The sequence below is a fragment of the Peromyscus leucopus genome, chromosome 15 (genome assembly GCF_004664715.2).
Source record: "Peromyscus leucopus breed LL Stock chromosome 15, UCI_PerLeu_2.1, whole genome shotgun sequence".
NCBI classification, from domain to species: domain Eukaryota; kingdom Metazoa; phylum Chordata; class Mammalia; order Rodentia; family Cricetidae; genus Peromyscus; species Peromyscus leucopus.
The window spans coordinates 1,818,419-1,844,984 of NC_051076.1; the positions used below are offsets into that span (position 1 = coordinate 1,818,419).

Below are 26,566 nucleotides of genomic sequence, written 5' to 3' on the forward strand. Positions count from 1 at the left end.
TTTATTTTATTGTGGTATTTCCATACATGTATATATTGCATCTTAATCTCATCCACCCCTCTCTTCATCTTCCACTAGTCCCTTGCCCTTCTCTAGTATTCCTTCCACTAGTTTGGGTCTCTTGGAAAATCATTCTCATTTCCACACAATGAAACAAAACATACTGTACTTCTCTTTCTGTGTTTTTGTACTGTCTTTCTGCTTAACAGGATGACCTTAAGTTTCATTCTTTTAACTTGTTCCAAATGATACAATTTCATCTCAAAGGTTTCATTGATATGATCGTGCCCTTTTTGTCTTACTTCTGTTCATATATTTCATTAAATGTATTTGTTTACAAATACAGAACCACCCTAGCATCTCTGAAATGAAACTGACTTAATCATGTTGGATGATGTTTTTAATATATATTTCTGAGTTCAGTTTTCAAGTATCCTATTAAGGATTTTTGCATCTAATTAACCAAGGGTTATCAAAGATTACATTGGCCTATAGTCTTCCTTTCCCTCCCTCTTCTTCCTTTCTCATTTTTTATATTTGTAAAACTTGTATTAATGGCTCAAATATGTTTTGAAAAGTAGTGTGTTATGTGTTGATTTAAAAAAAAAGCATGTGTGTTTTACTACTGTTGTATGGAATATTGTGTAGACATTTGTTAACTCCATTGACCTCTAGTGTATTTAACTGTTTCTTTGTTGATATTTATGTCATGTTGGTGAGAGAAGGGATACTGAAGTCACCCACTATTGTATTTCAGTCTTGTCTCTCCTTGTATGTTGTGTAGTATTTATTGTAAGATTGAGTGACCCAACTTTCATTGCATACGTATTTATGGCCATTATGTCATCTCAGTGGATTGTTCCTTTTGTGGTTTGAATGTGAAGCGTTCCCCACAGACTTGTCCCCAGGTGATGGACCTATTTGGGTAATTTTAGTTCCTGGGTACTACCTACAGTAAATACTTCATTGGAGGTACAGTTTAGGGTTCTGTCTTGCTCTGTACCCATCTCCTCCCCTGCTTCTTCCACATTAAATGAGCAGCTTCTTCCACTTGCTTCCTCTGTCTTGCCTTTTCTGCCTCATGTGCCTTTTGTTTTTCTGAAACATGTCCAACTCTCGAAGTTATTGATTTATCTTTAAAAATATATCCCAGGATATTCTTGTTTGATTTCATATGTGCAAATTTCATTAATTCCTCCTATGACTTACTTTTCATGTTGATAGCAGACTTTTAAAGTACAGTTTCTTAATTCTCATAGTTTAGCTTATTAATGCTTTCCTTTGTATTGTGTGGGGTTTTTTTCTGTTTAAAAAAATTACGACCTATACCCAAGGTCATGAGAACATTCTCATCTATTATATTCTAGAAGCTGAATTATTTTGCTTTTCACTTATAGATTTATAATCTACATGGAATTGGTATAACGTAAGAGAAAAATACTTAGCCAATGGTACCCAGTTGATCTACCCTTACTTACCAGGAAAATCCTTCTTGTATTGCCCTAAGTTTCTTTGTATGTAGGTCTGTTTATAACTCTCTGTCTAGCTGCTGTGCCTATTCTTGGACCAGTTTTGCTCTGTGAATCACAGGAGCTTCATAACATGTCTTTATAACTGGCAGAGAAAGTTCTGCTAATCTCTAAACAGGGCACATCCTCTATTTACTTCGGCCTTCTTAAAGTTCTCTTAATTTTTATGATTTTATCATAGTTCTTATACATTTTGTTTACTTTTATCATATTGCAACATACAATTGCATTAAGCTTTTCCCACAATCTATAAACTTAAAGCAGTTCAAATTAAAATCCAAACAAGTGTGTGTGCACATGTGTATGTTTGTGTGTGTGCATGCGCGCATGAGTGTGCATGTGCATAAATTGACTAACTGATTCTAGATTGAGCAGGGAGAGCTGAGAATATAATTCAACTCAGTTAATAGAGTTCTTGCCTGTTGTGTACGAAAACCTTAGGTTTAGTTTCAAGCAAAGCTTAAACCAGGCATAGTTGTGAGAACATGTAATCCCATCAAACAAGAGGTGGAAAAGGGAGGGTCAAAATTCAAGAGAGTAAGGGAAGCATGCGTGTTGTATTTTATAGTGAGGAACAAGCAAGACAGGCAGGAGAGCAGCCTGAGGCCTCAAACCTTCTGCTCTATCCTTTCAAGAAAGCCAGAAATGGATCTACCCTCACAAGGACTGCTCTGAACCTTCTGTAGCAAGGTGGTGGAATAGAAGTGTCCTTCGCATGACTCTGCAAGTGAGAAGAGTCAGTACAGCTACAGAGAGTAAAAGCAGTGAAGGGGAAACTGAAAGAAAACAGCAAGGCAGAACTCAGAGAAAGGCACAAAACAATTGGAAACTCCAATCTTGGCCCCCAGTGGGCTGAGGGGCTGTTGTGCATGCCGGAATACCCAGTAAGTCAGAGTGCAGAGGATCCCAGTGATACCACCAGACTGTCTTAACAGTGTTGAAACCCGTACGTAGTTCAGGCAAGCCTTACTTGTCCAGTGCTGTGATTTGTTCTGAAGGTGACTCATTGCTCACTCTTTCTCAGAGTTTGCCAGGATCCAATGTGAAAGGACACACTGTTAAGGACTAAGCTACTCTGGATTTCAGACTCCACAGAAAGGTCAAAATTCAGAGGCCCTGAGGATTCCACAGCACTGACAAGGTGCCAACAGCCAAGGAGAAGGGCGGCTCCACCAGTCCTTGAAAAGTTTAAGCAGCGGGAAGCGCAAGCTGGGGAGGGGGGGGACAGTGGTCAGTGGCACCTTCGTCTGTGGGGAGCAGAACACTTGGCTTACTGCGGGGACTCGGTCAGTAGGTAGGTCAGCTGAAAGGTCAGTAGATAGTTTACATCCCACAGGGTTCCCTCTCCCCTTCTATCACCGGTCAGAGGTCAGTAGTCCGCTTCCCATTCTCTATGGAGCATCCAAAGACGCACTTTGACTTTGACATTTGCTTGGGCATCTGGAGTAAGAAGGCATTCCACTATCAAAGATTGTTGGGATTCATGTGGAACCAAACTTCAAGAGAGGTGTGCCCAGTTAACCCTGTGATCACGGCTGGGGCTATCATGGCTCCTTAGCATGCATACAGAAAGCCTGTGAGGTGAATACTGCTCTGCCACAGACCTATCATTGACCAAGTCAAGTAGAAGATGCATGGCAGGTCAGGGCAGAGCAAAGCTCAGCCTGTGTGCAGCACTAGTCTGTTTTGTGGAAAATGCAGTGACCACAGGCCTCATCTTTGTCCCACTATCCCCACTTCCCCACCATTTACATTTGGCAGACTACTGTATTAGAGGATGAAGAAAGAAACTGATGCAATCCATGGACCTCAGCTAGGAGGAAGTTTTTAGTGTCCCTCTCTTTATTTTTTTTCTTGCTTGTGTCTAATTTTACTTTTCATTTTAACTGGATTGTTAAATTTCTATCTTTCTACTTTAGCTCTTTAGTTTATTCTATGTCATATTTGCCTCTTTCTTTCCTATTGTTATTGGCAGTGTCATTGCTGTTTTGTTTCTTATTTGTCTGCTGTTTCTGTGTCTAGAAGATTTGTTTTCCTGTTGTTACTGTGATTATTTTCATCCTTTTAAGTGATGCTTCATATAGAACTGTCAAGGAAAGGCTTCTAGCCAGGCAGTGATGGCACACGCCTTTAATCTCAGCACTCAGGAGGCAGAGGCAGGTAGATCTCTGTGAGTTCAAGGCCAGCCTGGACTACAGAGCAAGTTCCAGGACAGCCGGGGCTACACAGAGAAACCCTGTCTCAAAAAAACAAGAAAGAAGAAAAGACAAGGCTCCTTACTAAGATCCTCACATAATCCTAGAATAGATGTCTAGTCTAATAGATGTGCAAATTTAAATGTAGAAACGCAGAACTATGAATAAAACAAGGCAACATGACTCCTCTAAAAGTTCATATGTGAATCCAAAGATAATGAGGCATATGAATGCCAAAGAATTCAAAAGACTAAGTTTGAGTAGAATACAAATAAGCAACAGAATGAAATAAGTAAACTAATATAGGCAATAAGATGAAACTCAGAAAAGGAACCAAACAAAGTAGAAAATGGAAAACTCACTCAAGTCTTACCAATAGACAAGGTCAACTGGAAGGCATAATATCAGAGACTGAAGAAGACAGAGTGAACAAATTAGTACATTCAGGTAGTAGTAAATCAGAAAAAAATTAGTTAGGAACATTGTAAATGATAATTGGGAGCATGATTAGAAGGCTAAGTTTATGAATAATCAGTATTGATGAAAGAGCCAAGCAATAAAAGACACAGAAGCTTATTCTGTGAAATAGCAGCAGAAAAATTCCCATGTGTTCCCAATGCAAGAAGAATTTAGAACCAAGTGGAAATGAAGTTTGGGTCCCTTAGGTGTACATAGAGGCTAGGCATGCCAGGATACAGTAGGACATGAGCACTGGTTGGTGGGGAGTGAGGAGGGACAAATGAATCCCTGCAGTGTATTGCAGGTCAGCTTAGCTGAACTAATGAGGCTAGGTTCAGTGAGCTACCCTGTCTCAAAAGACAAGGTGAATAGTGATAAAAGAAGATCCCCCAATATACTCTCACCTCTGCACATATGCATATGTCTACACATATATAAAACATACATATGCACACAAATTTCCAAACTGGCTGATTGGATTACAAACAAGACCCAAAAATGCCTGCAAGAAACTCACATCAATAACAAAGTCATACAAAGACTGAAAGTGAAAAACCAGAAAATTATATTCTAAAAAAATTAAATAGGAAACCAAGCAGGTGAATCTATATTTACATCAAGCCAAAATGGTCCAAGGAGACAGGAAAGGTCACTATCTATTGGAAGGAACTAAGCTGAGCAGCTTTTCATCACTGAACTAAGTAACGGAAAGAAATTATTTTAAAGAAGGAAAGCTTGACTTTGGCTCAAGGTCTCAGAGGTTTCAGCTAAAGGCTGGTTGTCTCCATTGCTTTAGCATTGGAGATTTTAACAATTCACAGATGAAATACCCAATTAACTTATGTAATGGTAACCAATCTCATTAATAATCAAGAACATGTAAACTAAAATCAGTATTATAATATCTACTTTCAAAAATGGCTAAAATAGAAAATATTGTCAGTATCAAGCACCACTGATGACATATAGGACTGTTATGTTCTTCTAGGGTGGGTTTTAATTGTTAAAAACCATTTTAGGAGCTCTTTTTGCAACATCTATTAGTGATAAGTGCTTGCATAGCTTATAACCTAGCAATTTCAACAAAGGACAAGATATGTATGACAACTATAAAAGTTCAAACTAGGAACAATCTAAAATGTCCATCAGCAGTTGAGTAGGAAAAGTAATGTCAATCACTAAAACACTATACAGCAATGGACAGGAATAGATTCAACTATAATAAGTAATGAATCTCATATTGACAGAAGATATGAAAGTGTATGATATGATTCAATGTACATTCAATCTAAAAAGCTGAATCACCCACAAGTCAAAATGTCAGTCACTTATATGGAGGAGAGGCAAGAATGATGCTGTTATAGTAGTAGTTGGTAATGTTTTACATCATGGTGAGTTGAAATAGACCAATAGATTTTGTGATAATTCATCAAGATAGGACCTTCCTTGTATTGTGTTTTTAATAAAACATATATGGATATTTATTAATGGATAGAAACTCATATAACTGATACTATCTTTTATATTTTTGTCATACATAGCACTTGTAATCAAAATGTAGTAACTGTGTTCTTCAGAGTCACAGACCCCAAATAATGGAATACTGAACTAAAGCCATCATGAGACAATGGCTACAACTAGACCGCAAGATATTTCAAAGCAAAAGTTAATCTGTTTTGACTAAATTTTATCAAATTTACTAAATTTGGTTAAATTTCTTTAAATAGTAATTAACTTTAGAGAAATAAAATAATTTTATATAAGCAAATTGGGCTTTGGGGAGTTAATTTGGCTTGTCATAAAAGCAAACAACTAATATGAATTATTTTGCATAGGCAGTAGCGTGCCTTGACTGCTAACAATAATACCAGATGGCATAGTATATGCAGTGCTGTTTTCAACACTGCATGAAATAAAAGAGTTGTTTCTAGAATCTAGCAGCTAACTTACCAAATAAATTAGTGCTGCATAGGAAGCATACATTATGCTAGTTAAGGCAGTCTTTGCTGGAAAGGAAATTATTTCAAACAGAGAACCCCTTCTGACCTGCAACAACAACAAACAAAGTTTATTAAAATAAAACATTTCAATTTTCAATGTTTATAATATTATTATGAGAATTTAAAATTTTTATCTAAAGAAATTAATCTCTATTTTAACTATCTGGGCTTTTCACCCTGTGAAAATATACTATTTCCTACCTCTCCCGTTAGCAAGAAGACACATCCTTTTACTAATAGATACCAGTGGCAAATATACACAAGTCTGAAATTTCCATTTCTAAAATCTGAAATATTTCAATGTTTACAGCTGTGAAATGTGCTGGCTAGGAGGTGCTCCCCTGAGTATTAGAAAAAGTCTTTCCTTTGTCCAAATTCATGTAATCATTCTTTACTAAATTATTCACAACCTCAATTAAGCAAACAGTAATCAACATGCTAAGCATTTCCTGGAGATTAATGACCCGCTTGGAAATGTTAATCATGGGACTGCTGCAGCCAGCCTTGACCTTAGATGATCATTAAGCTTCAGGCAAGGCTCCCGGCTCATATTCTGCCTGCTGCTCTGAAGGGTTTATGCTAATAATGAATTTGCCTCTGACATGTTTCTAGTTTCTGGTAACAGGTGTTGTTGCCTTAAACATATCAGTGTAACATATTCTGTTTAAGGGGATTATTTCTACAGGGCACCTCTTTTGCTTTGAGCAGGCTATGAAATGAGGGCTTTAGGAAAAAAACGTTTCCTTCCCTCCAGCAGTGAAGTGGCGGTTAGCCATGCTCCTCTGAAGTAGCTCCAAGCCATGCAGCAGCTTCAGTGACTGTCCGAATGATAGAGCTATAACTAATAAAGTCATAGAAGTGCACAGTAGATAGAGCATGCATGCTAGAGAGAACAGTGTGTGCATGGCCCTTGAAAATGATTTATAATGCTCAGACTGGAGCTTCAACTCAGTGGGAGCATGCTTACCTAGCATGCACCAGTTCTGAGTTATTCCCTAGCATCACCAAAAAAACAAAAAATTTACCCACACTTAGGAGCATGTGTTTCAGCTTTGGGGGGTGTTGGGGAGGGGGAGCTGAGACAGGAGGATTCCTTCAGCACAGCAGTTTGAGGTTAGCCTGGGCAACATAGCAAGATCTCATTTTGCAAAGGTTATTTACACTATCAAAAAAAAAAAAAAAGAAAAAAAGCCAAAATAATCAACAATAGCAGAACGGTTAGGGAAATGATATTTAACCAATAACATATTCTGCAATCATTGAGAGTGCGCTTCTGAGGTGTATTTTAATAAACCCTTCATTATGTTACAGGTGTGCTACTCCTTTGTAAGCTGACGGGATAGCATGGGATGATTGTCACAGTTACTGAGACCAGACTTGAAGACAGAATGACCCTAGCTTAAATAAAATAGCAACAATGCGTGTTTATGTGCTTTATAAACACTCGATTTTATCCTTAAAGCAACCCCATGAGGTGGCATTTTTATTGTCACCATTCCGCAAAGAGCCAAGGAAAAAGAGACAGAAGGACCTCTTAGGGTGATAGCTGCTAATAGTAAAGTTAGACTCGAGTGAGGAGTCACCCCCAAGACTTGCCCTAGTCTGACCAGTGGGCTGTGCTGCTGCTAATGCTCGGAGGGGGGAGGGGGAAAGGAGCCAGCTCATGTTTATGTCAAGGTTTCGTTAGGAAGACAAGAAAATGCTAAAGTACTTAACGGAATGCCTGTACACAGCATTCAGTGATGTGATAGACATTAATAATAGCTCATGGCATATGAGAAAGAACGAGGTTAATACTGTAGGCATAGCAAATGATTAAACTCTAAACAAAAGTGAGTCAAACTAATCTCTACTGGTGGAAGTCAAGAAAACAGACGCCTTCCTCACAGGAGAGAGATCAGTGCTGAAAAAGGCATGAGGTTTTCAGGGTTTGGCTACCATAAATAATGTTCAATTTATGAAAATTCATTGAGTTACACTTTTAATGATTTGCACACTTGTCTATATTTTGATTAAAATTTAAGAATTCTATCCATCTTTCATGTATAAAAAAATACAACTAGCTTTTCATATAAAAAATAGACAGATATGTACCAAAATTGAAATAGCTTTTGTTTGAATAATACAACTGTGTGTCATTAACATTTACAGAATACTCCGTATATCTAGCATTATTTTAATCTCTAAGAAATCTATGAAGTAGGAACACGGGTTCAGAGAAAGTAGACTCTTAAGTATTGTCTGAGTTGAGTTGAGAAGCCCAGGGTATTGTGTCTCAGCTGCAGCTGTGCTCAGTGTCCTGCCTGCTTCATTTTGGCTGCCTGCTGCCGCTTCTGAATGGAGAACAAAACTGGCCCTCGGTGTTTCCTTTCTCTCAGAAAGGGACTTATGGAATGCAGAAACAAATAAGCAGCCAAGAAGGCCTCCTAGCTAAGAGTGGGGGAGTGTAATGAGAACTGTCTGGATCTTTCTTTAGGCCACACCAACTCTCATATAGGAATAGATACTACTTTCTTACTGGCTTCAATAAATACTTTCTATTTCTGTAATAAATCATCCCCATAGGAAATACATTTCCTCTCATTTGGACTGCTGTCTCTGTAAGTCAACGTGGAAAATGTCTTCGAGTTTCTGGCTTTCTTAAAGAGTCTATGGGAAATGAATCAAAGGTTGCATTTTCTTTCTTCCCAGAGCATGGGAATGGCAGCCTGCCTTTGAATCTGGCTTATGGCTACAGCAGACAAGCATGTAGGCAAAGAGCAGGAGAGAGAAAAGCAGATATACTCCAACAAGATGCCTCTTTGCAGAGGAGAAAGACTCGTGTGTACATAGTGGAAGGTCTGTATGGGATGAGTAGGAAGTCACATGTAACAAAATAAAAGAGGTGTCTGTGTAAGAAATCATACTTTGTTTCACTACACATTTCCCTGGATTTATTCTCTTATCTAAAGGCAATTAAAATGATTAGTTTCGCCGGGCGGTGGTGGCGCACGCCTTTAATCCCAGCACTCGGGAGGCAGAGCCAGGCGATCTCTGTGAGTTCGAGGCAGCCTGGGCTACAAGTGAGTCCCAAGAAAGGCGCAAAGCTACACAGAGAAACCCTGTCTCGAAAAAAAACAAAAAACAAAAAACAAAAAAACAAAAAAAAAAATAAAATGAAATGATTAGTTTCAAAATTAATTATGTGTATGATACCTGTTACATTTGTAATTAATTTTGTATATTGCCTAAGGATTGCTGTTTTCAATATCTCACTGCTTTCAATTTCTATAGCAAATCATCCCCATAGGAAATATAGTTCCTCCAAAATTTATGTGGCTCCTAGCAAGTAGCAGTTTTTGAGTTTTGTGGCTCACATGCTGTGGTTTTTGAATAAGAATGGCCTCCATAGGTTCATGTATTTGATGCTTAGCTTCAGGGAGTGACACTGTTTGAGAACGAGTCTCTGGAGGTGCGGCCTTGTTGAGGAGGTGTGTCACTGCAGTAGCATGGCTTTGAGGTCTCAGAAGTCCGCGCCAGGCCCAGTTCCTCTCACTTAGCCTGCAGATCAGATCTCAGTCAGCTCCTTCCCCAGCACCATGCCTGCCTGCTGCCACGCTCCCTGCCATGATGATGGTGGACTAAACCCCTGAAACTGTGAGCAAGCACCAATGAAATGCTTTCCTTTATATGAGTTGCCTTGGTCATGGTGTCTCTTCACAAGCAACAGAACACTGACTAAGACACTACCTGCTTTTTACATTATAAACCACCTTGCTTAGTTTCTGCCATTTAGCAGGAGTAGCATATAAAAAAACTAAAATAATAAGCAGGAGATGTTTGGAAAAATAGGAGTCTTTATTTACATTTCCTTGATCTATCTGAAATGTTTCATCTTATATTTATCTTATTAATTTCATTTATTTACATATTTGAATTAAATTACAGTATCAATGCTATGTCAATATTTTTTAGTTTGGTTACATTAATATGCACAATATATACAGTTTGAGACATGAACAAATTTCTACCTTTCAACTCCTTTCACATAATTGACTGTCTCATCTCATAGAGAAGCACCTCTGTTCATTTTTTTTCACTAATAATGACATAAATCACAAGAAAGCCACATTTGCACAGCTGAGAAAAAAAGATCTAATTATACATAACTGCAGGGTGGAGAGTTACCAGGCCTGATTTCATGTTGCTCAAAATCACCTTGCTGAAGGCAAGAGAAAAATCAGGGACAAAGCTCTCCCTCTGTGACTAATGGACAAATTAAGGTGTGCTGGCGCTGCTAACAGGCAGGCCCAGGAAGAAAGGTGGCAAAAGCTGCATGTGCATGCCTTGCATAGTACCTCACCACACTTATAAGAAGGACCTAGCACTCCACAGTACAGAAAGAGCTGCATGGGCATGCATTTATTTGCATAGTACCTCACCACACTTGTAAGAAGGACCCTAGCACTCCACAGTACAGAAAGTGTTGGCCAGCATCTGTGGAGCATTATTTCTGAGAAAGCTTTTATTCAGATGGTCCAGTGGAAGTCAGATGCCCTCACCTTTTGGCCAATTTGGAGCAGTATGTCTTTGAGAAGCTCTTTTTGGAAAATGTCTTTTCCTGGGTCTGAATCATACTTGCTGGATAGTCCTGGGGCAGGCCCATCAAGAACCCACAGAAGTGATATTTATAAATGTGCACTTTAAATTCTTAACTGGAGTACACTCTGAAAGGTATGGGGAAGGTGTGGGGAGGGGTGTTTTAGCCTGAAAAGAGGGCATGAGTTCAGTGGTCTTGAATGAAATATCCAGGCAGCGTAGGGGCTGAGATTCACTCAGGTTTTGCCCACATATTGCTCTGTACCTCCTATGCACAATAGAAACAGTCAGCTCCTCTCAACCCAAGAAGATCTTTCAGTTCCGTGGCCCCACGTTGCCTGGCCTTCCAGAATCCACAGCTCTGTCTGGAGCTGACGTGCCTTGGCTGAAGTCAGCATCTAAGCTGACTATCTAGGTCACTGCAGCAAGAGCAGCTGCAGGCTTTGCTCAGCCAGGCAACTCACAGGCAGGGCAGAGGCACCACTCTGAAGAACCGGTGCTAGGGATGCGGAGACCTCCCGGGAATTCTCCACTCAGGGTTTTCCATTCCTGAGGCTTAACATCGTTAGCTACTCTCCTATCACTGCAGTCTCGGCTCTGCAGAGCCTGGAAGAGTTTGGGGAGTAACATGACTCAGGCATCTGTACAGGCAGGTGCAAAAGGAGTTTTTAACAAGATGCACAACGGAGATGCTAACCTCTGACCTCTGTGCTCAACTCAGACTGATCACTGAAAATTCTTTAGGTAATGTGTGTAGACTGGGTCTTTAGGCAGCTCGTGTTTTGTACATATTTTAAAGGGCCCAGATCTAAGCATCCTTTCAAAAGACCCAGGAGTAGACTGTCTTAGGGGCTGTGGGTCAGCATCCTTTCTTTGCTCACCTTAAGGAAACCATTACTGTAGATTTCATCTTAGACCTCTCTGTACTAAAGGGCTCAAACATCAGTCTAGCTGTTATTGTCCATGTCCTAATGAAAATGCTCCTCTATGTCCATGTTTTACAGGGAAGTAATCTGCTTCATTGTATTCCATATTAATAAGTTAACTTAGATAGAACCAATTTAATTTTCCAGGTAGAAAAGGATGCATCTATCATTCATCACTCTCAGTTCAGAGACCAAACAGGTCACTTGTAAAAGATCTTGGGACCATGAAACATAACTTCAGATTGGTTACTAGGCAACCTACTTTCCCACAGTCATGTTTACATAAAGTGATATCCTCTAGGCATTCACACAGCATATTCCTTTGAACATTAATTCCAGCTGTCATCCCCTTGAAATTCTCCACCACAGAGCTTCACCTGGAAGCAGCTGGGAAAATCTACTGTGGATCATTAAGAATGAACATATCTTCTCTATGCTGTGACTCCTACCACTCAACACACTCCAGCACCATGGATACACTCAACCCACACAGCAACCCCGGCCTTCCTATGCGTCACACCTCATGCATCCCTTGGGAATCCCTGGACTGATGTCTCACATTCATACTTCTATCTGTGCCCTACTGCACCTTCAGATTTGGCCTGTTGTTTTCTTCCTCCCTACAAACATAGTTTCCTCTCAGAGACAATCCTCCTCTCCATTCATTGCGGTATGTCACTGCAGTGTTTTCCTCACCCCTAACGCTCAAATATTCCGAAACCTGACCCCGAGATTCTCTTCTATCTGTTCACCCCAAGCACATGCTATTGTTTCCCTAAAAGGCCGTGCTCTCTCTTACGAAGGTACCTTCATTATGGACTCTTCATTTCCTCTAACAATTTTCCTGCAACCTCATCCAGATTGTTCTTCTGCTTTCGGTCTCACTTAGAATACTGAATTTTCTAGATAGCTTACAGGGGCCATCTGAAGTTGCATGCCTCCTCTGGATGCTTTTACAGTCTACTTTGCATCCTTTGGTCACTTGCTACACTTGACTGACGGTGTCTGCATATTCACCTATTAGTTCCACAGTCCGTGGAGAAAGGATAAAATACACCTGGTACCTGAATTAGTGGTTTTATATATCAGATTCCAATAAATATTTGCTGAGTTCATTAAAAGGTTAAATTATACTTCACTTACTTCCCAAAGGAAAGTGGGACACCTTACATTAAATTGTAAAAGAAGACATACGGTGGAGGATAGGATTTGCAGCTGCAGTTTCTGAAAGTGATAAACAACTGTAACCACCACAACAGGAAGGAAGGAAGCTGCTCCCCACCTGACACTGGAATTTTCTCTTTGGGATAATGCCTTAAAAAGGGTCTGAAATTCCAAGGGTAGTACAGAAAATCCTGAACTGAGGACACTTGAAGGTTGGTTGCAGATTGTCCATTTACCCCTGGAGCACAAGCAAAATTCCTCCAGGGAGCTCCGCCACCAAGTACAGAGCGTTTACTAAGATGACACTGTACTGGGGAAGTGCCAGCTAAGTACAATTATACAACAGGAAGTGAACTCCTACGAGTGTGCAATACAAACCACCATAGTCTGATAACTTAGCAGCTCCTAATACTTCAAAGAATAATCATTTGAAAGACCATGCACACACAAATATGTTCAAGAAAATTGAAAAATAATTAAAGGGAGAAAACTCTCCAAGACTTGCAAGGGGAAAGAACCAGCATCCTTAGGGAAAGAACCCATAGGTCTCCTCAAATTGTTAATGTGGCGCAAGCAGGGATGGCTTGTTCAGTGACATGCTTGCCACACAAGCATGAAGCCCTGGCTTTGGATTCTTAGCACCCACATTTTCAAAAAGGTCAGCCTTGGTGGCACACATTTGTAATGCCAGTACTGGAAGCAGACACAAGAGGATTCTGGGGCTCACAGCAGGCTTGGTGAGAGACCCTGTCCCAAATAATACTGTGGAGAGCAATGGAGGAAGATTCCTGACATCAACCTTTGGCCTCTATACATGCACAGCCACCTCTCTATACACATAACCTCTCTCACACATACTCACATGCACACAAAAGAAATCAATGTCTTAAGTTTAAGATAATAATACTTAATAGGTAGAAGAACATTTTGGACATAATCAAGATGTGAGATAAAGAGCCAGGCATGATGGTGCACACCCTTAATCCCAGAACTTGGGAAGCTGAAGCAGGTGGATCTCTGTGAGTTTGAGTCCCAGGCCAGCTAGACATGCCTAAAAAGACCCTGTGTGGAAAGAAGTGGAGATGGGGTACATGAGGAAGATAGACACATGTAGAGTTTAAATGAGAGGGCAGGGATGTAACTCAGTGACAAGGTGCTTGCTGACATGCACAAGGTCCTACCTTCTGTTCTCAACATTATTATAAAAGGAAAAACCCATACACACAATAAAATCAAAATATACTTAATAGGCATGTCAGAAAAAGTTTGTAGAAACTGACAAAGAATATTTGAAGAAATATTTCTAATGTTTCCAAGAATTGAATCAGTTATTGTCATATTCTTGACATTTTAAAAATTTTCTCAGGAAAGCTCACCCTTCCTAAAGTACAGTTTGAGTTAGTAAGAGTTGAAGAAAGAAGATCCCTCAGAGATATACCCAAAGTCTCATGCATATGGATGGGGAGGTGTCTGTGAGCATGTTAACCAAACCACTGCTTGTTAATAGAAGAATTGGAAATTAAATTGTTCATCCTCCCAATAGCAAACTCTAGATTGTCTTTTCTTCCTGGAATACCAGAGAGGAGCTAAAATAAACTCTAGCTACATTTATCAATGATGTTTGCTAAAAACTGGAATTTTCAGAAGGATTAAGTACAGTGTTATGTAATCTATATGAATGTTGAGCATACATAATAATACTACATAAGTAGACATATCCAAATATAATAAAAATGTAAAAATAGAGAGAGATGTTCACTTCAGCTTCACAGTGATCACCTCTGTGAGAAAAATGGAGACGGTGCTAGGATGTGTTTCTTTTTATGAAGGGCATTCTGCAGGTGATAGGAAACGCATTAGGATTCACTTGTGGTCATGTGGAACTTCTGCTAAATTACTTCTGTGTTTTGAACTACTTCACTGGTAAGATTATTTAAAGTTGCATCATTAGACAGACCCCAGAAGGAGAAATCTTTTCTGTGTGCTGACTGTAAATCAATGTGGAAGAAGACAATGGCAGCAGGTTAGCCTTGAACCAGCCGCTCAGCCCCAAAACGTGTTTCTAGAGTGAGTTAGTGCAGATGAGCTGGATATGGATCTCAGAATTGCATTGTCAGACAAGGCAAAAGGCAAATACATTGTGGGTTTTGTTTTTTTGTTTTTTTTGTTGTTGTTATTTTTTTTTTTTTTTGTTTTTTTTTTTTTTGGTTTTTCGAGACAGGGTTTTTCTGTGTAGCTTTGCGCCTTTTCCTGGAACTCACTTGGTAGCCCAGGCTGGCCTCGAACTCACAGAGATCCGCCTGGCTCTGCCTCCCGAGTGCTGGGATTAAAGGCGTGCGCCACCATTGCCTGGCTAATTGTGGGGTTTTTTTTAGGGGGAATTGGTTTTTTGTTTTTGTTGTTCTCATTAGTGAATACACACACACACACACACACACACACACACACACACGCACACGCACACGCACACGCACGCATACACACATGCACAAATACGTGTACACACACACACACACACACACACACACACACATATTAGCTGGAATGCAAAGACAGAACTTTTCTGCCACTAACTTTTCATGAGTACAGAGATATTATTCTCCATGGATTTCTCATATTCCTGTACAAACTGTTTCTTCTGAGCAAGGGACATGTTTGACTATCGAACAGCTGCAGGAGCCACAGCAAGTGCATTCCTGTGGAGAGAGCTAGAGATGAATCCCCTCGGTATGCCAGGGGCACCCAAGACAATACCCTCTCCTTTTTCTTCTGCAGACACATTCCAGGGTAATGGACACCCAGCCCCCTTAGGAGAAACGCTGGGCTGGTGTTTCAATGTCCCTGAAAAAGGCTCTGTTTCTTCATTTCAAGGTTCCCCTCTCCTGGAACAACATTAAATATGCACAATTAACAAAGAGCCCTCACTGTGGCATCTGATTGAGTGAAAAGTAGGGAACCAACAGGACATTGCTCTGGCTGATACTTCTGTGAATAATAATCTATGTCCCCGACATGAGCTTGCTCTCTCTCTCTCTCCTCTCTCTCCCTGTCTCCCTCTCTCCTCTGTGTGTGCATGCATGTGTGCTCTCTCTCCCTCTCTGTACACTGTGTGTGTGTGTATGCACGTGTCTGCTCTCTCTCCACCTCTGTGTGTGTGTGTGTATGCGTGCACATGGGCACACTCGTGTGCGAGCGTTTGTGCTCTCTCTCCCCGTGTGCTCTGTGTATATTTTCTGTGTGTGTGTGTGTGTGTGTGTGTGTGTGTGTGTGTGTGTATGCGTGTGTGTACTCTCTCTCCCCCTCTGTATGTGTGTGTGTGTGTATTCTTTCTCTCTCCCTCTGTGTGCCTGTGTTTGTGCGTGTACGTGTACACACGAGCATGTGGCACTCGGCTCTACAGCAGGAAAACCTGTTGGCTTAAACGCAATGTAAAATGTCAGCTCCTTTGCAGCTTTGATCTAGTAGAAAAACTAGAAAAAAAATCACAACAAATATGATAAAACTATTGGTAGGAAATACTTCAAAAATGTTCTTCAGAAGACATTTTACAACTCTATAAATACTATGGTTTGGGGACTGGAGAGGTGGCTCAGCTGTTGAGTAAATACAACTGCTGCTCTTCCAAAGGACCTGGCTTTGAATCCCAGCACCCACATGGCAGCTGTAACAGTCACTGTGGTGTCCCAGGACCACAGTTGTTTGTAACTCCAGTTTCAGAGTATCTGATGACCTCTTCTGGCCTTCATGGACACCGGGCACACACATGATACACAGACATACATGCAGGCAAAATATTCACAGATTAAAAAATAAATAAATCCTTTTTTAAGCCTATGGTTTTGACAAAATTCAGAGAAGGAATGGTAAGGCAGAGCATTAGCTTTCAAAGGACATTTCAGAGGGAATTAAGATAATATTCAGCTACTCTTCAATGTTATAAAGATAAGAAACACGGCTCGGAATATTTAAGAATCCATTGGTTAGCAAATGCAGAACATTTTTTATATTCTTAGATATTAAGTATCACAAGGAAACCTTTTATAAATTCTGTTCTCATGTGATGCATAATTAAAGAATCTGATTTTTAAAATGTAAAAGCCTTTAATTAATGATGACTCCTCCATGATGGAATGTTTGTTGATTCTGGCCATCTAGCATCCACCCTTATTGAGGACCTGCTCTCCCCACTCTACTTTCAGGCCATATGGTCTGCACAGGGCTCCAACCCCAACTCTGGGGATGAATCAGGGAACCTTCTCAGACCGACTAATGCAGCCCACTTCCCTGATTTAAAGGCAAGCGCTGGATGTACACCATCGTCCACCAGTGGACCCAAGGAACACTGGCTCAGGGACTTGATGTTCTGTTGTAATTATGTGATCTTCAGAGGATGGAGATCCCCCAAACAGTTACAAGTCATATTAGATAGTCTAAGAGTCTAGAATGGATATAGAACAAAATGAAGACTCGCAAGAAAAAGAGGTAGGACATTGCTTCATTATCTATGCACGTGTCTGGAATCTTAATGCTGGGCTGTTTGTATGAACTAACAGTCTTCTCTTTCGGTTTAACCCAGTTTGAACATGGTTTCCTCTCCTCTCAGCCCAGGTGTTCAAGCCAATGCCCCTGAGATTGAGATGCTGGTCATGAAAGACCCCGAGTCTCCTACAGAACAAGTTCAGATGTTTGAATCTAATCCAGATTGAAGTATCCAGAGTTCTGTGTCATAAAGTTTAAAAAAAAAAAATCAGGCCTGAAAAGTTTTAGAAGTTACTTCCCTTAACAAGAAATAACAGAAGCTCCATGAAGCCATGCAGAAAACATAATTAGAAATACACATAAATATTAGTGGGTATACCTGAATGATTTTATTGCTGAATACACCCAACTAGCACACCAAAGGTTAGTTTAGAAACATAGCAATGTTCTGGGAGGGCAGAGCAAAACACAAGCACTGTGAAAAATCGCTATAGAATTCCCTTTAGGTTTGACACAAACAGTCAGTTTTCATGCTTATGTCTTCCTTGAACTGTCTGAAATGGAAAGTTTTATACAGCTCAAATAATAAGGCAGAAAAAGTCCACATTATCCACCCCTCCAGATTTAAACTAGAAACTGTTCTATATTCATTCCTCTTTTCCAACTTTATCTATTTTACATGAAGGACCCCAAATTCATTATAGTTTTATTTTTAAATTAAAGACATTTTAACATGTTGTTTATTCTTTCAAAGTTCTGTGCAATATAATGTATTTTGATCATAATCCCCATTTTTCTCTTCTTCTTCTTCTTCTTCTTCTTCTTCTTCTTCTTCTTCTTCTTCTTCTTCTTCTTCTTCTTCTCTCTCTCTCTCTCTCTCTCTCTCTCTCTCTCTCTCTCTCTCTCTCTCTGTCTCTCTGTCTCTCTCTCTCTGACGCCTTCTTTTCCCCAACCAGCCCCCTCCTGATTTCATGCCTCTTTTGGGGGAGGGGCAGCCCACTACTTTAATTGGGGTATTTGTATGAGCATAGGTTTGGAGCAATTTACCTGTGCCTGTATCACTCAAGAAAAATGACTCACCCTCCTCTCATTAACAGCTTATACCTTATGAATCCTTCCCTATTGGTGAAGGGGGTCAGTGGGCTCAGCCTTGTGCAGGCCACCACTGCTGCTGTGAGCTCAGGGGTGAGCAGCCATGTTATGGCCAGAAGAAGGAGTTTCACAGCATCTCTTCCAATCTTCTGGCCCTCACACCACCACCCCTTCCATGATGTTCCCTGAGCCTTGAAAAATGGTGGTGTAGACGTCCCACTTAGGGCTGAGCACTCAAGAGTCATTCATTGTCAACACTTGGTCAGTTATGAATCAAGAAAGGCTCTACAGCTCATGTAAACGCAACAGTACTTGCCTGCATGCTGTACAGAGGTTGACTCGGTGCATTCACCTCTCTCAGCAACCGGTGAGAGATGTGCCTCAGTTCTAAGAGTCTGTATGCCAGCTGTGGCTGCAGAAGTTTGGCCACTGATTTGGAAGAGCTGGATATGCTGTTTAATCCTTGAATTAATGTTCCTCGGTTGATCTGGGCTAAAGCTAGAGCCATTCTGACCTTGGAGGTTTTCTGTACTTGATCTTTTTTCTGAAAAAAAAAAAAAAAAAGCTTTGAGAAGAATCTGATATATGATTCTCTGATACATTAATAGCATATACTTGTAGCAGAAACTGAGTATACAACTATGCTGTACATGACATCTTAAATTTACTCAGCAAGCGGGGTTTGGCGAGCTTTCAGACTCAGAGCGCGCCAATAAAATACAGCTACACCTTGTACAATTCACTGACACTCCTAATTAAAGCTTTCATTTGAACACATTAATTTTTCCTTAGTATAAATATCAAGAACTAAATTAATCAAAAGATATAATTGTTTCACTTCTTTCTGGGTTTATGGGTTTTTTGTTTGTTTGTTTGTTTGCTTGTGTTTTGAAACAGGGTCTCACTGTGTCTTCCTGTGTCACACTGGTTGGTATTGAATTTTCTATGTAGACCAGGTTGGCCTTGAACTCACAGAGATCTACCCATCACCACTCACCTTGAGTGCTGAGATTAAAGGCATGTGCTACTATGCCTGGTGGTCTATGGTATTTCTACCTTGATTTTAGAGGCTACTTTAAAAAATAGACAAGATCCTTCCTTCCTCCCTCCTTCCCTCCCTCCCTCCCTCCCTCCCTCCCTTTCTTCTTTCCCTCCTTCCCTCCTTTCCTCTTTCCTTTTTTAATCCAGGGTCTTGTACATGCTAGGCAAATGCTTTACTACTGAACTATGTCTTAGCTCTCTTTTTCCTTTTTATTCTTAGACAAGTTCTTACTAAGTAGTGCAGGTTGTGTGTGAACTCATTCTGTAGCCCAATCAGGCCTTGGACTTGCAATCATACTGCCTCATTCTCCTGCATAGCTAGACTACAGCCCTGTACCTCCAGGCTCCTCTAAACAATAGTTCTTATCCAAACATTACTTAATATATAAAATATTCAAGCAGTAGTACTGATTTAAAACCATTACAAATATTTTTACAAGTTTGCTTTAAGGGTTTTATTCATGAGCTAGAGTATATATAAAGGAAATTAAAACAAACATCCTATATGCCAGTCAAGAAGCTTAAGAAAACCCTACATCTCAAAACTTCAGAAATTCTAGTAATTTCCAGCAAAACAGTAGCACTATCAAAACATGTAACATGTGGTTTCTTCTGTGCTCTCCTGAGTAGTTTACCACAGAGAAACTGTATAGAGTGTGGTTAAGCTGCATTCCAGTCAACAGACCAGCACAGTTTCATCACTAATTTAAGTCACTGGGGGTCATCTGGCCATCCTTAGGAAAAAAATATTAGTTAGGCATTGGCTACAGATTAGCAACTTTGGAATCTGTAATGTTTTGTTAAACCTAAATATATACAGACAAAATACCAGTTAAATTTAATTGGTTATTTTTTTGTCTGCCATGAGCATCATGTTTTCGCCTAAGAGCTAATATTTTGTATATTTACTTTAGAAGTAAATATACCTCACCAGATTTCAGTATTTTTCTTACGGCTCAGCATTTTTCACTGGAGACAGCCAGAAGCTTTTCTAGCCCACCCGTGAAGACGCATTTTTGCCGTTTTGTGTCCTGATGTAGTTTGTTCTGTTAACTGTTCTGAAAAGTTCAGTAGCCCCTGGGGGCTTCTCGGTCTCTCAGGTGGCAGCAGCAGTAGATAGTGCCGCCTGGACTGCAGAAACTGTCACCCTCCCAAGTCGCACAGAGGAAAGCAATCTGAAAGCAAAGTGATCAAAACAGCACGAAGGGAGAGTCACTTGATATCGTTTTCTCCCCTGGTTGTGGTCGAAGGACAGCCAAGAGAAGTTCAGTGCCTGCAGCGCTGAAGCCCAGCAGCCACGTGTCCCGTGTGACTGCCATGCTGGCCTCCCCAGCTCTTCCTCCTGTTTGTTCACTTGTGACTGCCATTTGTCTACGCTCTCCCTCGCTGTAAGTATTAAGAGTAGTCAGCCACATTGCCAGGGCAAACAGGCATGGGACATGTGAAGTTCCACCTTGTCAACTTTATCTCCTTTTACAAGTGATCAGTGTTTGGGGGATCTACCATGCTGGCAGCTGTGAAATGATAACGTTACTTCTGCAGACTCCTCTTCTTATTTTCTAAATGAATCTACGGGATCTTTGACTTTCTTCTGATTGTTCTGAGACACAGTCTTGTTGTCTAAGCCAAATCAGCCTCAAGCTCTACCTGGGCTCCAAGTCCAGCCCCTCCTCCTGCCTCGGCCTCCTGAGTGCTGGGATTACAGGCACGTGCTATCAGGCCCAGGTTCACTGGACCGTGGCTTGCAGTCACTGACTGTCCCCATCTGTATCAAGCAAACTGGTTCATTCCACCAGACAAATCAATCTGTCCAACTCCCCTTCTACATGTTTTGCTTTTTTTGTCTTTGTATAAAAATAAGGTTAATTATTATTGATAATTTGGTCACCTCAGATCTCATGCAGGGCTCACATAATTTAGGTTGATCAAAACATGAACATTTGTTGAAAACGATATTATTTCGTGCAAGCCCATATTGTAACAAGGGCATATTTAGCTGTCATCATGAAATCCTGGCTGTCCCTCTGTCTTCAACTGTGTCTCATGACTAAGGTCTTTGTTTCACCCTAAGCTTAGTTGTTACAATTCACATGCCTTTTATAATGCTTTCTTTAAAATAAAACAGAACAGAAACAAATCAACCAACAAACAGACGCTTTCCCATATAATTTCAGGGACTTGTTGCTTCCAACCGCACAATGCTCTGGACCACTTCCATCCTCCCTCCCACAAACCGTGGAACCGGCTCTTTCCAAGAAGATGCTTCCTGCCCAGCAAGAAACTGATATAAGAAAGAAAGCAAACCAAGGCGCGCGCGCGCGCGCGTGTGTGTGTGTGTGTGTGTGTGTGTGTGTGTGTGTGCATGCAGGTGTGTGTATGTGCATGTGCAGGTGTGTGTGTGTGCAGGTGTGTGTATGTGCATGTGCAGGTGTGTGTGTGTACAGGTGTGTGTGTGTGTGTGCAGGTGTGTGTGTGTGTGCACAGGTGCGTGTGTGTGCAGGTGTGCAGTGGGTAGCCATTCCAGCTTTGGTCTGGAAGTTCCAACCCCCATTGAGGCTTCGGTAACTGTCACGCCTACAAGGTGGGGCCAAGAGAGGGCCCTAAAGACCCAAGATCCGATGTGCCACCTTCTCTTGGTTCCCGGACCCTGGACACTGGAGGTAGACTGAGCAGAGTTCTCCAGAGAACACCGCCAGACTGTGCTACATCTTCCCCAGACCCTGTAGCCTATCCCTTCATTTGTGAGTTACCCCACAAAATAAACCTCCCTTTTAACTATGTGGAGTGGCCTGAATAATTTCACCAATATCTGGCACCCAATGTGGGGCAAATTTCAAAGGTCTGGGTGGCCCCGCCTTGTAGGTGTGATAGTTACTGAAGCCTCAATGGGGGTTGGAACTTCCAGACCAAAGCTAAAATGGCTACCCACTACACAGGTGTGTGTGCATGCGCAGGTGTGTGTGCGCGCGCGCACGTGCGTGGTTCTCTCCTGCACTCTGTGAAGAAACTGACGCCATGGAGGAGCAGCTGCCTACATTCCTCAGGTGGACCGAGATGTTTGCAATGATTTCAAAGCACTATTACTTTCAGCAAGTTTCTTAACTAGTTCTAATAGGAAATAAAAGAAGGTTCTTCATTCTCAGCTGCCAGGATTTTTCTTCTTTATCTACTGCCTATGCTATGTTGTTGGTTTGGTTTTTTTTCTTAATCAAACCATGTGTGTGGGTTTAAATATTGACCCCAAATGAAGTGAACTTCATGATGTCCTGCTGGTTTTCTCTTTGACTCTTAGTCTAAGCCTCTGGTTGCCAGTGTAACTGTGGATGCTCCTTTGCACACTGCTCATCATCATCTGAGCAGCTCCCAGAGGCCAGGAAGTAAATGTCCAGCCACGCTCCCAGGGGCACAAAGGTCACTTACCAAAGGAAGCTTTGCTTTAGTCAGTAAAATGGTTCTGGAACCCTGCTCCGGGTTTCCCCATTTGTCCTTCTTCATTTGAACGCATGCTAATGTCCCCCCCCACAGGCCTTCCCATTTCTGTTGTCAGCAGTTCTAACACTGAACTAATTTTTCTATTACCTCAGCACTTCCTATCCTCCACCTACAAAAGCAGCCTGTCAGTAAACTTATTCAATTCTTCCTTTGAATAGTCCCAGAATAGTCCCCTCCCCCCACCCCTAGTCTAGTCTATTGAAATAAGATGCATCATCTCTTCTCTAGGTTAGTGGATTAACCATCTAAACAGTTCCTTTCTTCCAACTTTGCTTATTTTCATTATTTCAACAGCAAATAAAACAGAGAGATCCAGTTAAAACCTGTGATCACATCTTACATTGGCTCAGTTGATTGAAGTCTTTGAAATCAAAATGGAAACAAGTCCTGTGGAGACTGTGGCTTTACCTCCCTGACCCACCATCTTCTCTCCTTTTCCTTTTTAAATATTTGTGGAACTTAATCAACAATGTTTTGTGAAAGTTGAAAACATTCTTGTCAAATCTAGACAAAATCAGAGCGAGGAGGTTGTGGGGGTGGGTAAGTACTGAGGTAAGTAGGGGTAAGCACTTTCTAATGAGGTTTCTTCTCATTCTACACACAGTCTATGCTTTATACATCTCACACATGAATGGGTTTGTGTAACTAAGTTAGCAAGGTGAATGGTGAAAAAAGAGCAATGGATTTCAAAATGGGCAAAAAGCTATCATCATGTTCTTCCCTAAGTGGCCTATGATCCTCTTAAGTAAATAAATTCAAGGTGTTGGGAACAGGATAGAGCTCTCTTTTTGGGAGAAAGTAGCTATATATCTGAATATAAACCATGGTGTTGGATACAGTACCAGAAGATAGAGATAGGTGAAAGGGGTTGTAAAGAAATTGCAATTTATTTAGTTGAACAAAATCTCAATGTCTCTAATTTTGGCAATGGAGGAAGCCCATTTTGGAAAAGAAACAGGGCATTTCCAGTATGTCTCTGGCCCCTAGTACTCCCCGTAAGGCTTTTTCAATAATTATTGTACTACCATCCACTTCAAGCATTTATATCCTAGGTCCATTGGACACCTGTCCATCTCTCCTCTTAGAACTCCAAAATATGGCCAAGAAAAGTCTTCAGCATTTCAAAATACTTTATACAAAGTCCAGGGGAACCAAGAGAGGAGGCAACTAGACTATAAATTGAAGGTCTGGGATTACAGAATTTGGCCTTCCCTCTGAGTTTTCAAGCCTTCGTCTGTCTTGCTCAGTTGATCAACCTGTGTGCTGCCCAACAACTGCTCATCTGGGAACCCACACTTCACATCACTCTCCTTCCAAGTCTAGACCCCCAAACAGAGAAGACGCATTTTCTTTGTTAGTCTACAGTCAGAATCATAAGCTGAGTAGCTTCAATTTACAGCTCAACACAATGTGTTACGTTCCTTGAATTGAGACTATTAAAATAGTTTTATTATATCCCATCTTACTCTTCTTGTCTGCATAGTCCTCTATTGTACTTAGTAGTCATTATTCTTCCAGCCATTCAAGAAATGCAGATGTTTCCTTAACTACTGCACAGTCTTATCACTTCACATTGTCTATTTTATAATATACTGAATAGTACACCCATTCTTTATATTCCCAATGTTCTTAGCAACCATTTATAACACAATCTTACTACAAACTCTTCCTCCATTAAGAAAACATTATCACTAGAAAAATACTTTTACTTTTTTTCTTTGTGTGTGTGTGTGTGTGTGTGTGTGTATGTATGTATGTATGTATATATGGTGTATGCACATATCAGAGGTCATGTGCATGTGCCCATGCGGAGGCCAGAGGAGGACTTTCTGTGTTCTCTTTTTATCATTTTCTACCTTATATTTTGAGACAGGTCTTTCATTGAATCTCATCATTTCAGGTAGGTTGACTAGCCGGTGAGATCCCAGGATCTACCTGTCTCCACCTTCTAATGCTAGGGTTAGGGGCACATGCAGACATGCCTGGTTTTTATGTGAGTATTGGGGACACAAACTCTTTCTTGCAGAGCAAGCGATCCTATCCACTGAACTGCCCCCCTAGCTCTAGGAACTATTTTCAAAGTAAAAATTAGGTGTCATTTCCATCCTGAAAATCTTCCCTGTCATATGTTTGTGTTATAATTAAGACAAAGATCAGCCTCTTTTGTTGAATGACATCCAAAGATCTTCATATTCTGGGCCTGAGTTAAATTAATAATGCCAACTAACTATACCACTACAACCTGTTTCATTAGATTCAACCCACTGACAGGGATCACATTCTCTTTATCTTCTCCACAGAACTTTCTCCCCAGTTGCAAGCAATAGAGGGGTAATAGTAAGTGATTGATGCTGTTCATCTTGAGGCCTGGCTAAGACAGCCCCAACACCTTTCGTAATGAAACACATAGACTTCGTGATTGCCATCTTACTCAGAGTGCTTTTTTGTTTAGTTTCTGGTTCGGACTAAAATCCTGATATGTGACATTGCCACAGTTCTGTCTTTTACAGTGTCATGCAACTTTACACTGTATCGTACATCAAAGACGATCTTGGGATAATTAGGTTAGATAAGATGGCACCTTTTCTATACCATAAACATATTCAGAATTTCCTCTGTCCCTCTGCCTCCAATTCCAAAATTTTATCTCCTTCAAATCTCTTGTGAAACCGAGACTTTAAAACACAGTGGGTATGTATTTTGTTTAAAGTGGTAGGCATCAGTATTTTCTTTCCACATTAACACACACACACACACACACACACACACACACACACACACATACACACACACACTCATAGTGTACCTTTCAGGATTAGTTTATCTCAGTTAAGTGTTTGTATTCACTTAATTGCCTTAGATTTTACCTAAGTATTTCTAGCTACTTTTCCAATTTTACATTAAGCAAATCTTAAGTAAACTACATTGTCAGTTTCTTCTAGGAAAGACTTTCAGATTTCTAATCCAATGACATAGTGATTATCTTTAATCTTAGTTGCTCTATCTCATTCACTTTCTGGCCTATCTCTCTTTCTATCCAAGGGATCCCCCCAGTAAATAAAATTTGAAATTATTTCTGAGAAAAAATTATATTTTCTTAAGCTTTCCTAACAGATCTCAGCATTAATGATTTGTATGCTACAAAAAAAATCACATATTTTGTTTTCCTTTTGAAGCTTATAAATCACATTACCTGATTAGACTGTGATAATCTTAGGATGTTAGGGAGTTCATCTTTAAACTCATCTACAAGGTCCATGATTGCCTTCTGGATCCCCTCAACTAAGAAAAGGAGAAGTTAGCAGAAACAGCCTGAGACATTCACAGGAGTATGGAACAGGGACCACCTCCTGGGTAAATGGGAATACAGGGAAACCCAGGAGATTTGTCCCCAGTTGTCCCCATGCCCACATCCCAGTTTACAGTAAGATTAGTCATACGTCTTCCAGAGAAGTTCTTCAGCACCTGCCCACATATCCACCCAATAGGTCTGACTTCCATGATGAGCTGTGACTTAGGTTCCAAGTGTTTAGCAAGTAGCAGGCCTTGGATAAGGATGTCCTGCCACTTAGGATGGCAGGCAAGGACAGAACCTGACACACTGCCAGAGT

The 26,566-nt window shown here is 40.6% G+C and overlaps 1 protein-coding gene across 1 annotated transcript in view; it reads right to left on the minus strand.

Moving 5' to 3' along the window:
• The window catches only part of Spata9 (spermatogenesis associated 9), a 27,480-nt gene extending 914 nt beyond the window's left edge, over window positions 1-26,566 (minus strand). Inside the window, exons 1-4 of the mRNA XM_028893994.2 lie at window positions 26,396-26,566; window positions 26,149-26,237; window positions 18,739-18,966; window positions 6,134-6,229 (exon numbers count right to left, since the gene is read on the minus strand). Coding sequence (XP_028749827.1) covers window positions 6,134-6,229; window positions 18,739-18,966; window positions 26,149-26,237; window positions 26,396-26,456 — 474 coding nt within the window. The 5' untranslated portion in view covers window positions 26,457-26,566. The remainder of the gene's footprint in view (window positions 1-6,133; window positions 6,230-18,738; window positions 18,967-26,148; window positions 26,238-26,395) is intronic.